Below are 13,418 nucleotides of genomic sequence, written 5' to 3'. Positions count from 1 at the left end.
AAAATAATTTCAGAAACATCTTATTTTAAGTATCAGTATTTTAAAATATTGTCTTTATAGAGCCGCGCACCAATTAAAAAAATATTCTTGTTTATTGAAATTACAGTGACCTTTCTATTAATAAAATTGAAAAATGATTTAAAGCAATCTCTGTTATGCAGGAGAACAAAGGTACAGGTTGCATGAATTTCCCAAAGTGAGGGCATTCCATTTAAAATTCCGGCGTGAAAATTAACAGATTTGCTCTTTCTACACTCCTCGAGGTTCTAACTTTTTTCTAAACTCCGAATTTCAAAACATTGAATTCACGCAAACAGTATTCAGTAGTACAACATCACATTGCATGACACTTCAGTAGGAAACACTGTTATAATTATAAAACGAATTTATCAAGAACAATGTAAAAGTTACAGACTTACCTAAATATAAGGTTTGTATAAAATTCAGACAGATGATAGAGCAGTTTTTTAAGAATATCTCAAAAGGAAAAAGTTGATTCTATAAAGTAATATTTTCTTCTGGAAAATATACACTTAGTACTAATTATCTACTTAATAGAAAAAGGTATAACAAGAACTCTCTCACGACTTTCTCCTACCGCAGTTTACTTTCTTTTCTCGGAAAAAAAAAATTGAAACGCTTTCTGCAAAAAATTACTAAAAACCATTTAAAAATAAAAAAATTTATTCTTACAAAGGAAACTCTTGACCTACATTATTCAACTTTAGAATTTTACTTATTCATTGAAATTGTGTCAATATTTAAAGGAAATGAGACATAAATATTACCCTAAAATGACACATTAAAATGAGCTCTTTTATCACTTTCCCCGAACTGACCAAGAAGCACTTTCAAATAAAATTCATAGATCTTCATGCAATGAGCTTATGAAATTTGAAGCAAATACTTTTGAGCATTTAAAAAAAAAAAATCTACAAAACTGAAAGTCTTGTAAAATAAAGCGTTTTCGTTTGACTTTGTCTGAAAGCTTAATACCGGTTTATACAGTAGCACTGATTCAAAAAATTAAATTTAAACTTTATTCGATTAACCGCTTTTGAGATACGCTGCCTTACCTTTATATCCAGTCAGGATCCTTTTCATCTAAACGGAACCTTATTAATATTTTATATTTTACTTAGTTTTACTACTTTTAACCTAATAAAAGCAATTTAAAAAAAATCGTATATTGGGAAGGAAGGAAAGTCTGCTAGGAAACTTCAGTACTGCATGTGGGTTAATCTAAATAGCTCATTTCAACTGCTAGCTAACAGCTCTCTTGAACTTTAGATTTGGTTAAGAAATCATTGTACAACGTAAGTATTGGCAGAATTGAAGGTAATTAATTTTTAAAGGAAATTTTAAAGAAAAACCAGAATGAATTAGTAAAATATGTTTTAATAAATCAGTGTAATAATATTATAAAGTATATTTATATCTTCATATTATATTCATTGTATAATAATGTACATTAATATTGAATATATTACCATTTTCAAACTTCTTAGGCCATTTTTATGTGTCTAAAAATGCAATAGAATCACAGTCACATCGTAGGATCAAATTTTTAATACTATGTAACTAACTGAAATATCAAAACCTTTAATAACTACTTAAAGATGGACTTCAAGAAAATTGCAACAATTATTGACATGTGTAACAGTATTTGAACGTTTAGAAAAAATTTGTTTCAAAATATCACAGATGCACATCAGGTGACTTACAAAGTACAATAAACATTTTTCATTCTTACAACTAATATTATTATTCTATTGTTCATAAGATTAGAATGCATGTTTTCTAATGAGATTTGCAAGCAGCATAAACAAATTAATAAAAAGAAACGTTATTGAAATCTAAGGCTTTGTAATGTACAAAACAAAAGTTCATTGTTCAAAACACTTATTTTCCGTATTTTAAAAATCTAGTTGTAAAAAAAATAAATCTCTTTATTATTCAACTCCAAGCGTTAAAATTGAGAACCTAAGTTATTTTACGATCTTGGTAAACTACAACGCGAACTATGATAAGACCATATCACTCATAATATAAGACCACTTATTCCATATTTCGTTTTATTGTAATATCATCACTTCAAAATATAATTTATTAAGCGTAAAAAAATTAATTTCTTAATTCTAATACTGATTGTTTCTGATAAAAAATTAAAAAAGGAACTAAGTTATAATTGCAAATATAATAAAATAAAAACAATTTCCAATTATCAGTAAACTACCATAATCAAAATCTTGAAGAAACTTTTAATAATAACTGGCAAATGTAATCCCACTTTATAAAATAATTACTCAATAAAATATAGGTTTGACTGATTATTAAAAAGCGTATTATGTGTTCCATAAAAATGTAGAAGCGCTAGGTACTAAATTTCTTCTTAAAAGAACTACTGATTGAATATAAATGTGTAAATAGTGTACAAGAGCTATCCCTTTTATTCGTTACAAACTAAAAGTAAATACCAATTAATCAACCTAGGAGTGACAATTATTTTGTTTTCTTAAGTATACTTCAAGAAATTTATGGACTATTGAAAATCCAATGTTAGGTATTCATAAATAAATTAGTTTCATGTTACATTAAATACTGAAACCCTAATTTAAAACAAATGCTTTTATTTTACTATTTTATCATCCAGTAATTTTCATCAAGTCAAAAAGTTAAAAATCAGATATAGATTCAAAGCATCTTATTTTACTAGAATTTTCTCTCTGCTAATCCACAAATAACTCGTTTTTTTGTCGAATTTTGAGAGCTGTTATCACATTTTTAATCCAAAAAATCATCTCATAGAGTACTTACTTTTGGCGGTTTTAAGAATCTAAGAACATGTTTAGAATTTTTTGTTTTAATAATAAACAAGTTAAAATGTTGATTTGCTCTAAATTATTACTTGAAGAACTAACGCTAATCATTTTAAATCATTATAAGTACAGTATTTCCTATTTTGAAACGAGCAAAACGCTTAATCAAATTAAAGTTCTCAAGAATTTGTAGAATTAGACTCATCGACGGGTTCATCGTTTAGGGGCTGGTATTTACTATGTCCATGGCGACAATTAATGAAAACAATTCCTCTGAAACATTATTTTTAATATTATTTTCGTTTCTAGATGAGACATAACTAATTTTTTCTCATTAGCAATTAAAAATTGATTTAAAAGCGATAAATAAAAATACTTACAATGATAATACAAATGCTAAAAACCAAAACCCAGCGGAAACAAAATATAGATAGAGAGGTTTGGTAGAAATAACAGCATTATAAACTTCAGTATATACTGGAGATGCAGCAAAAGGTGCAATAGCTTCTAAAGTTGATGTAAACGCAAATACTTTTCCTGAAACGAATTTTACTTTTAAGTAGTTCATTCAGTGCTATTTTTCAAACATACATTTTTTAACGTCCTATCCAAAACAAATGATGAATACAATTACGATTTTTGTGGATATTATCTAAAGATATAGTACTAGTAATGTACAATTTCATGATGGGCAATAAAGATAATGTCGCTGATTTCCTTCATTATTTTGTGAAAATGATGCTCAAAGAATGTTCAACAGAACAGCTTTCCGCAGGAAGATTAAGCTCTTCTTGCGACCTAAGTTGCTGATCGATGTGGAACCGCTAAACTAAGCGCAAAAGACTCGTTAAATAAAATTTTTAAAAATGAAGGCGTTGTAATGCAGGCTGCCACACATTCATGCTTTGATTCCTTTTGAATTAAAAAGCATTTTATATTAGCACTAACATCTAACGGAATCGCAATATTTTACCCTAGAATAATTTTTGTTTTTTAATTTTTTTTAAGGAAAAATTATGCCTATTCATGGCATAAATGATAATTCAATTAACTTTTAATGAATTATAATGAAAATTTATTAATAATCATTAAGAAAAATGATCTTACCTATTTCAGAATTAGGAACCACGTAGGAAATTTCACTTTTTATGAGCGGGCTAAGAAGTACGGCCAAGCAACCAAAAAGTGCAGAACTATAAAATCCAGTCGAAGATTTTGATAAACTTATTAGTACTGAGGAAATGCAACACATACTTAGCACTAATGATGTTGTAAACGTGCCGCTTAGTCCAAGTACTCTGTTCAATAACCACATTCCAGCCAGACTAGTGACAACTGAAAATGTTTTACCAAAAAAAAAAGTTACAATATTGGTGAAGCAACAAAATAGAATGAGATATAGAGGTTTGAAATTTCAGCGATTTACGAAACCTCAAAAATTTAACCTCCTATATCTCATTAACTGTGATCACTAAAAAATTCCTATTCATACCAGATACAGAGCAAACCTTTCCTTACAATTAAGTATAGAATTCATTAAAATCTGAAAATTACGAAAAGATACACAAAGGTTTGAAATTTGAACGAATTTGAAAAGATGCAAAATTTAGTGTTCTATATCTCCTGAACTATTATCTCTAGAATATTGCAATTTATATCAGTCATACACCTAACTTTTCTCCTCTGTTCGGTAAGGAATTGCTTGAAATTCTGAACAATACGAAGAGGTATTTAAAATGTAAATCTATATAAAATTTCGAACAAATGATACTTCATTCATGAAAATTGTTTTACGCGTCGATAATTTGAAACGATTGTAACACTTTCTCTTAATAGGTGTAAGAGCAGGTTTGCGCTTTCATGTTACGAATGGAAGTGTTCTAATCCCTTCATTCTGCCAAATTTGATCAAAATGGGGCATGACTTAGAGTTACTAAAAATCATATTTTTAGAGGGGGCCTTACATACAGCCTTGAGACCTCTAAAAGGCACATCTACATAAAATTCTGAATTGAATGACCTTATTAATGATAATCGGTTCTCGAGCTTAGGCGCTACGTTGTTTACAGAAAAGGTAACAAGAAGAATAAGAACGACAATAAGAAGTACATTTTCTGAATACGCCGTTTTTGCTCATTTTTCTCGAAATCTATTTGATCTACGTAGTTTACAAACTCGCTATAAACAAGGATTTTCATTAAATTTTTAAAAAATTTAAGAATTTAAAGTTGGATCTTTTTCAACTTTACGCTTTTTCATACAGTTTTTGACGATCAACCCTACCGAACAATTTTAAAAATGTTAATTTATGGAAATTGCGCATGATGATCCGACAAATGAGAGATCTTTCTTCAGATAGTGATTCTGCAGAGAACGTATCTTTATTAAGGATAACTTATATATTTACTTTTTTCAAATTAGATAAATAAAACTGAATATCGCCACACAGTTATTATTCATATTAAAAGTAAAGTACGACCGTTATGACCCGTTTGACCATCACGGTCTAATTATTACTTAGCATATAAAGAAGCAGAAGAATATAAACAATTTTTTTTAATGGATTCAAGTGGGAATTGTAGGTTATCAACAATAAGCAAGTCCCCAAACAGTTAGATGAATTAATTTATTGCAAGGAGGATTTGTTCATCAATGGCCAAAAAAAGCCTTAAACGCAATATTTAAAGCTGCTCTAAGTTTAAATTTATTATCTTAGCTTCATTTCGTTTTTAGCAACGCGTTACGTCACCATATTTCTTAAAAAGAATTTGGGGATCCCTGCTGTAAAAAATATAAAAAGAGATGTCTTTCAATTAAAATTAAACATTTTACCAGCCACGCCGCTCAATATAGCACTAAATACATTGTAATCTTCGGCGGTCCAATGGAAACTAGCCTTCAACGATAAAAACTTAAAGTTACTTTCACCTGAAAAAAAAAAATCATATCGACTGTGAAAACGAATGGCATCTTTGTTTTCCATACTTCAACAGGTCAATGTTTTCTTAACATATTCAAAATAATTCTCAATGTGTAGATTTAAATTAAATTACCTTGAAAGACAAGAATATCTATAACTATAATAGCAGTAAGCAAAATTAATAGAGCTCTTCCATTTGATGGTCGGTTTTTCAATAAAACGGCTAAAGATTCTTTAATATGCGATATACTAAAAAATGATTTTTTAGATCTCCTTTCTTCAGAAATTTCGATTTCCTGAAACAAAAAATTAAAAAAAAAACTGGTATTCATCTTTTAATACACTCAATATTGATAATTTTAAAATTATTCAAAACAATTTACCTCAGTATTTATAACAATTTCTGGTAATAAAAAAATTGTGTACATCAATATGAGAATCATGCAACAAAGTGAAGTGCCAAATAGTACAAAATTAACATTTGTATGAACCGTTTTATAAATTTCAGTAGATACAAGATAACCACTTAACATCCCTATAGTTAATGAAACGTTTAATACAGTCATTCTGTAAAAATAAAATGAAAAGTTATTCTAATGTCTAAAGTAGTACGTTCAGTTATCTTATGATATAAGTTATAAGATAAAGAACCTAAATTTCACAGTTTTAATTTCAGGTTGAAATTAGATATACTCTTGTTTTCTTCTATTGAACACATTATATATATACACTTATACGGCACTTTCCTCAAAAATTTAAATTTATAAATACTTGAGGAAATTAATAATTTGAAATGAATCAGAAATTAATTTTTCAATAGTTATAATCTTTCATTATCATAATTCTTTATGACGCATTTCCAAACACCTCCTCGAATTGTTTAATACAAAAGCACTAATGAAACCCTAATTCTGCTAATTTTCTACTAGTGACATATGTGGTAACCAGTAAAACCTAAAACTTAAGAAGCAAACACAAAAAAATGCAGTTCTACTCATTAGTAATAATGAATTTTTAAGTAAACAACCCAAAATACTCGTAGTGTCACCTAAACGACATATCTCCGCCTTCATCAGTGACACTTCCATCCAGGTATTCCCTTACAGCTACTGTACTAAGATATTGTTGAACAAGGTCAGAAGTTCAAACAGAAAACGGTTTCAAGACAAGCCCGGTCACTTACTACCACAAACTGTTGCAATCAAATCGGTGATTTTCTTCATGGCATTGTTACTACCCAGAATCTAATGCACTTTAGCTTAAAGGTGCATTTCCGCCAAACATAAAGTTCTACGAAACTTCCAATGGGTTTTTGGCAAAAAAAAAAATACACCATTAACATCAACGATCATTATCACATCCGTCCAGGCGTTATCGTTAAATGCCTCGACTTTTTACCGTATTCTCTTAGCGCCTGTACAAAGTAAATATAACATATACCCTAACTGTTAAACTGATGCGGAGAGACTAATAACTTAATCTTTCACTCCTTTAGATGAAACAGATCGTCCCAGTTTCTAAAACGCAGTCAAAGGGTAGTATTGAAGCGGTTTGAATATAGGGATTACCATGGGCTTAACCGGGATAAGGAATGCGCGGGAGTCCCAATGACCATCTGATGGTTTCTTCTGTCTTTTCAACAATCGCAGGAAGTTTTCAGTATCACAAATGGGACTCTTCGTCGGCAAGAAACGTGTATTCTCTCTACCAAGAATACCATATAATAAATCTGCGAGGATAAAAGAAGCTTTTTTTACATATATTTCTGACTGATGTCGACTGTGTAATTTACCAGAAAACGCTGCTTCAAGTGAGCAAAACGCAGAGATGGCTGACGAATAGCAGAACTATTTGGGTATGCAAACTTTCAGAAGAATTTTTCAAATTCCTAATTTGAAGTGCTATCTTAAAAAAAAAAGAAAAAAACAAAATCAAGAATAACTCTGTGCTGAAAGTTACATGGTATTATAAATGAATTCACCCGTCCAAGTAAGTTTTAGTGCTGGGCTTTCTTTGAACTTAAAAACTTAGTGTACATTAGAAAAAATTACATTAATTTGAAAAATATTTTTCCAAAAAACTATTAACAAGGAAAATAATGGAGCAACGGTTCCTTTATTTACCACAATACTTCACCAGCTCTATTAAAGACGCCAGGACTTTAAAAATTCTGAGTGGATGAATAAAAGATACTTCGGTTAATTAGATTGGTAATATGTCTCTTTGGAAAAATATTTAGACTAAACAAATTTTAGATATTAAGAACATTAGTAAATTAAAACTGTCGTAAGAAGAGATTTGAGAAGTATGGTATGAGAGTTTCAATTTGATTTTTCTCTTACCTAAATGCTCTATTGCTTTCAGTAGTAACGTCCGATAAATAGCAATAAGCACATGTAAATAAGCTAATAAGTCCACCAGAAAGAGAATATGGTAAAACAGCCAACAAAAAATATATAGGAGGTATCGGAAAGTACATAAAAATAAGCCAAAATGCATAAACCATCGTAAAACCTGCAACAATAAATACAAAATGGTTTTTGCTAATAGAATTGTTCAATTTAAAAGGCTAGTTTTGCCTACTATTCCATAATAACTTATGAGAAATTTAAAATAACATAATTACCTATTAAGGGTAAAATTATAAATGGTTTTCTCTTTTTGTTTCCATCTGTCCAGGAACCAATAAAAAGAGATAATATTGCTGGAAATGTAGCTTCGATTAACGATTTTCCCATGATAATTCTAGCTGTATAAGGTTGGATAATTTCTAACGTTGAAGGTGACATTTTATCTGTACAGTTATCTTCCGAGAATCCATATACCACTGTACAAGTTCTTGTAAGAAGAAAATTAGTACCTGCCGCTTCTGCATTTTTTTCGTACACATAACATGCATTAAAATTAGGTTTTTTTAAAAAAAATAGAAAACCATTTTTTTCGGGCGCATCGACTGCTGCGGTCATTAAATCATTAAAATTAGATTAAATGGCTAAGGGACCAGCAGCAGAAGCCCTAAAAAATAAATAAATAAATAAAAATATGACTCAAAGAAGGGAGCATCAATTTTTCTACAATTCTTTTATTTTGATTAATATGCACTTTTGTACTCACCAGTCAACGAAAAACAGAAAAACAGTAATAAAAATATTGGTTCAACTGTTATTTGAAGTAAACTTAGTAATGATTTACGAATAGGAACTGGTTGAGCATTTTGAGTTTCCTGCGAATTATGTGTGTCCATTTTTCGGCATTAAATCTAAATAAATAAATAAATATTAATAAATAGATAAATAAATAAATATTAGCGTTCATGGGAAAGTAAAGAACTCGTAACAAACTTAAATAAGAAATAATTTAGTTCAGGAAAATTGCTTTACAGTTACATTTTTGAATAAACATAGACGTGTTAGTGAACATGGCTATCAATTTCTTCAAAGAATTATACAGCGATCCTGGCAATAATCTTTGCTTTGATGGTTCAAGCATCATGGTTTACATAAATTCGGAACTAAAAACATTCTTTAAAAATTTAAAAAATAGTTACACCTGGTAATGATGCTATACGAACCAGATCTTAAAACAATGGCACGTTTTTCTGAAAGAGTAATGACTGAAATTATTTTGAGCAATGAAACTATTTTTAATCAATGGCTAAATTCTGAAATTTGATTCCTTTTCAAAAAAAAGGTGATCTCAAACTATTAAAAACTGCCACCCTATTAAATTAAACCCACTGAAAGTGAAGTTATTATAATAAATAAAATTCAGAACCGAATAACCGAAAATTTTGAAAAATACTAGCCTATTGAACAATTATTAATAAAATTAATGAGAAGAGCTTGGTGCATCACCTGTCGATAGTGGCCTTTATAGATTTCAGGAAGGCGTCTAACTCCTTCATTTTAAAGGTTCAACATGATAACTATAAATATTATTATTTATAGACTGAAAAGTAATAGAATTTTAAGATCGTGAATTTTTTTAACGTGTTCATCTGGTTACTTTCATAGATTATTAAGAACTTACCGAACTCATTTCTAATAAAATTGATTAACAGAAATTTATAACTCTAAATTAGCACGAGAAAAACATGAAATTATAAACAATTTGCTCTTATAAACTTCAACTTACTCCCATGAGAAAGAAAGCTGGCATTTTTTTGTAAAATCAGTATGTGAAAAAATAAATAAAAAATAATAATACCAAAAGGATTCAAGATTCAAATAATCATAACTATCAAATTTTAAAATGGTGAATATTTACCTGACATAGATGACTGGAAGTAGCCTGAACAATTTTATATTTAGATAAGAGTTAAAGAGAACTTCGAAAGAAAGAAGCAGTTTGATAAAGTTAATTTTGTTTACTTCATTTGAAAAATATCTGGATCATGAAAGATAATTCGGAAATAGTAGCATGATAAGAACAGTTACTACATCTAAATCGAAGAAATTAATTTCTGACCTTGCATTTTTTTAATTAAGAGTGTTATATTCAATTACCGATTTTTTTGTAGATCTTTGAAATGATAGTATAATAAGCCCTGTAATAAGTGAAAAAATAAACGGAAAAAATGTTATGCCTAACATTGCAAATTTTCAATGACTAATAAGAAGTAAAAACACTTTATTGTTGACATACTAGTTGTTTATTTTAACATCAGCTGAGAAGATAAATTATTCTTATATGGTGTCAGCTGTGTTATGTTGATGCGCACCTGCTTCCCATTCTGGAATTTGTTTCCAGTTGTTTTTGTTTGAATTTTATGTCTGCAAGGTTATCAGAGTGCAAAACAGGGTGGCATAAGAAATTATTACATATTACAACACCATGGGGAATGTAGGAAGTGCAGGCGGCAGGGAACGTCAAAAAGCAGGAGAAATAAATGCTCCCCATTCGCCAAGTAAAGATGATACTGCATTTGTTTTTGATAAAAGCCCACAACCTAATTTGGTTTACGAATCATCGCAGGATGATGAAGATACATTTTTTTCTAAAGAAAGGGAATCTAATACGGTATGTTTGGAAGATAAATGGTATTCGTTACTTTATAAATTATAAACTAAGGTATTGAAAAAGAGCTTATTTAGATTTTTTCGCCTTCAAAGCAATAAGTGCGTTTAAATTAATTTGTAGGTTGGTGAATTTTGTATTCCAAGGCAAAGATCTGCTACATTGTCTGAAGGGACTTCTGTAAAAGACAAGGTTTTTCCAACTGTCTTTAAATGGGACGGTGGAGGAAAGCAAGTTTTAATCAGTGGAACGTTCTCTAATTGGAAAACTATTCCAATGGTTAAAAGGTTTGTTATAAATAGTGGTTTGATTACAGAAATAAAATTGCAAGTATTTTTGGTTAATCATGTGCATATACAAATTCACATTTTGAAATACATTTTTGTAATAGGACCCAATAGAAAGAACTGACCAAAAGTCGTTATTAAATAGTTTTTTACGGTATAACTCAATTGCACTGAGACTAAAGATTACATAATTCAAATAAGTAATACCTAGCCTCTGTACAATGATGAAGGGAAAATGCTGCGGTTCTAGAAACTCATTTATTTATGTATTTATTTTCTCTATTTCTGATAATTAATGTAACATGTTCAAATATTTTTATTTATTATTTACGTAAAAAAGTTTACTAAGCTATTTTCTTATTTGCAGAAGCTCTTTTTTTAAATAATTGGCGAAGTAATCAATACAATTTCTTCTGTAATTTTCAGCCATGGAGATTTCGTTACCATAATTGATCTCCCTGAAGGAGAGCATCAGTATAAATTTTATGTAGACGGAGAATGGAAGCATGATCCTTCAAATGTGATATCTCAGTTCTTTTTTAATTATCTTAAGAAATATCGTTTATAGTATAATAATACTCCTTTTTTTCTTTTCTTTTTTTAAGAAAATCGTTGAAAACGGAATGGGGTCAAAAAATAATTTGATATCAGTAAAAAATACAGATTTTGAAGTATTCCAAGCTCTTGCCATGGATAGTGAGAGTGGGGCTTCAAATCAACCAGGTACGAGCAACCTATTGATTTATTAGATACTATGTTTTTAGTGATAGTTGGATTTAATGATTGAAAAATGTTGATAGGAGACTACGGGCAAGAAGTACCTCCTGTCAGGCCTTGGGAGAAAGCACCAGGTCCTCCAATTCTTCCTCCACATCTTTTGCAAGTTATTTTAAATAAGGATACTCCTATTTCGGTAAGTATCACTTGTAGTTCTTTTTATTATTATCAAAAAAGTCTCTCTCAAAAGTGGTTAGATCCACATTTAAATGAGTGAACGTCAGACATTCCCTGTAATTTTTTCGACAGCTTCAAGAATTTGTTTTTCGTTATTCTAAGGATACTTTAAAAACTGTTAGATCGATATAAGTGTTTTTGATAGTTATTTAAAACATCTGAAGGCGACTCGAAATAAGGCTTGCACAAAAAATAGCTATTACCAAGAAAAAAAAAACTCCCAAATAAATAACTCTACTTACTTATTTTTTCGCAGATTTATTACTAATTATAAAATATTGCCATCATATCTTTTGCTTTTATTTTATCAAAACTGCTGCGCGATAGATGGCTGGGAATAGCTTTACGAATTTAGATCGTGTAGTAGCGACATTGAAAGCTTACGATTTCGTGTTTTATTTGAAGGGAACGGCAGTACAAGGTTGTTTAACACATGCTGTTTTCAACGTGTTTTGACATGAAGATCACATTTCAGTGTTCAGTGCCCGTTTCCCAGTGCTTTTTCACTGTTAATCCCAGTTTTCATTTTTTCACCCCTGATTCGCGTAATGAACGGACATTCCTCATTAGAAATTCACAAAAAATTTATTTATTTATGTATTTGCTAGCTATTCTGGCCTTCTGCCATTTATCTACCTACCAAGTCATTAATCGAAAATTGAAACAATTCTATCTGACTCCATAGCCAACGATCTGAAAATTGCACAGAAAAAAACTAGTAACTTACAGTACCAATAAGTTAATAGCAAATATTTTATTAAAGATATCTTGAATTTAGGAGAGAGGTCTGGATCCGGCCCGTAACCCAAAAATGAAGTAGTCTATCACGAAAAAATCTCTTATTTTTTAATTGTGCTAGTCATTTAACATGCTACTTTTACACAATTATTATTATTTTTATAATTATTTTAATTTCAGTGTGAACCCACATTATTGCCAGAACCAAATCATGTAATGTTAAATCATCTTTATGCTCTGTCTATAAAAGATGGCGTAATGGTACTTAGTGCTACGCATAGATACAGGAAGAAATATGTAACTACCCTACTTTACAAACCGATTTAGTAATTTTTATGTTATAAAAGCGTAAGTTTTTTAACCATTGTAAATAATTAGTGGATTTTATAAATGTGATATAAATCTAATGTTATTATTTTTTGTAAATAATTTTTTGAAAAAATGTATGTAATGAATGTTTAAGAATAAATATAGTATTAAAATTCTGTAGTTGATGGATAATAGTATTTCTATCGTATAAGAGATGCAATCTACTGTGAATTATAGTTTTTTATATGTATACCAATTTATTATTATAATTATATTATTATTACTCTCTCTTATCTGAATAAGTACGGTATCGAGAAGAAACGGTTTTCGAAAAGACATAAAAGGCACTCTTGATAATGGAAACCTGCCAAAAAT

General features: G+C 29.5%; 2 protein-coding genes across 5 annotated transcripts; one reads left to right on the top strand and one right to left on the bottom strand.

Moving 5' to 3' along the window:
• Positions 1-1,378: 1,378 nt before the first annotated feature.
• LOC141451183 (probable peptidoglycan muropeptide transporter SLC46) lies at positions 1,379-10,388 on the bottom strand. Of its 4 annotated transcripts, XM_074122380.1 has the most exons (11): positions 10,207-10,371; positions 10,006-10,125; positions 8,854-8,998; positions 8,366-8,608; positions 8,082-8,253; positions 6,123-6,306; positions 5,873-6,035; positions 5,652-5,747; positions 3,927-4,154; positions 3,200-3,356; positions 1,379-3,092 (listed from the first exon to the last, which is right to left on the bottom strand). In XM_074122380.1, exons 3-11 carry the CDS (start codon positions 8,981-8,983, stop codon positions 2,999-3,001), a joined length of 1,467 nt encoding a protein of 488 aa, XP_073978481.1. In that variant the 5' UTR covers positions 8,984-8,998; positions 10,006-10,125; positions 10,207-10,371; the 3' UTR covers positions 1,379-2,998. The 4 variants fall into 4 exon arrangements, with proteins under 4 accessions (XP_073978481.1, XP_073978482.1, XP_073978480.1 ...); XM_074122381.1 differs by lacking the exon at positions 10,006-10,125 and having other exon boundaries at positions 10,245-10,388; XM_074122379.1 differs by having other exon boundaries at positions 10,006-10,371.
• Positions 10,389-10,422: 34 nt separating this feature from the next.
• Positions 10,423-13,223, top strand: alc (5'-AMP-activated protein kinase subunit beta-1). The gene is made up of 6 exons (XM_074122394.1): positions 10,423-10,758; positions 10,879-11,042; positions 11,469-11,562; positions 11,648-11,765; positions 11,843-11,955; positions 12,915-13,223. Exons 1-6 carry the CDS (start codon positions 10,573-10,575, stop codon positions 13,059-13,061), a joined length of 822 nt encoding a protein of 273 aa, XP_073978495.1. The 5' UTR covers positions 10,423-10,572; the 3' UTR covers positions 13,062-13,223.
• Positions 13,224-13,418: the final 195 nt, after the last annotated feature.

This window comes from Rhodnius prolixus, unplaced genomic scaffold, assembly GCF_049639745.1.
Source record: "Rhodnius prolixus isolate KJV_2025 unplaced genomic scaffold, Rpr scaffold_8, whole genome shotgun sequence".
Lineage (NCBI taxonomy): Eukaryota > Metazoa > Arthropoda > Insecta > Hemiptera > Reduviidae > Rhodnius > Rhodnius prolixus.
This window is presented reverse-complemented; position numbering and strand designations above follow the sequence as displayed.

Bases quoted from the DNA above. Each gene is read 5' to 3' on its own strand.
- LOC141451183 (XM_074122381.1), bottom strand. From the start codon at position 8,983: ATGGACACACATAATTCGCAGGAAACTCAAAATGCTCAACCAGTTCCT. The intron at 4,155-5,651 runs GTAAAATGTTTA...AAACATTTTCAG, and splicing joins TATATTGAGCGGCGTGGCTG to TTGTCACTAGTCTGGCTGGA. The intron at 3,357-3,926 runs GTAAGATCATTT...AATTCGTTTCAG, and splicing joins GGTTCCTAATTCTGAAATAG to GAAAAGTATTTGCGTTTACA.
- alc (XM_074122394.1), top strand. From the start codon at position 10,573: ATGGGGAATGTAGGAAGTGCAGGCGGCAGGGAACGTCAAAAAGCAGGA. The intron at 11,043-11,468 runs GTTTGTTATAAA...TGTAATTTTCAG, and splicing joins ACTATTCCAATGGTTAAAAG to CCATGGAGATTTCGTTACCA. The intron at 11,563-11,647 runs GTGATATCTCAG...TCTTTTTTTAAG, and splicing joins GGAAGCATGATCCTTCAAAT to AAAATCGTTGAAAACGGAAT.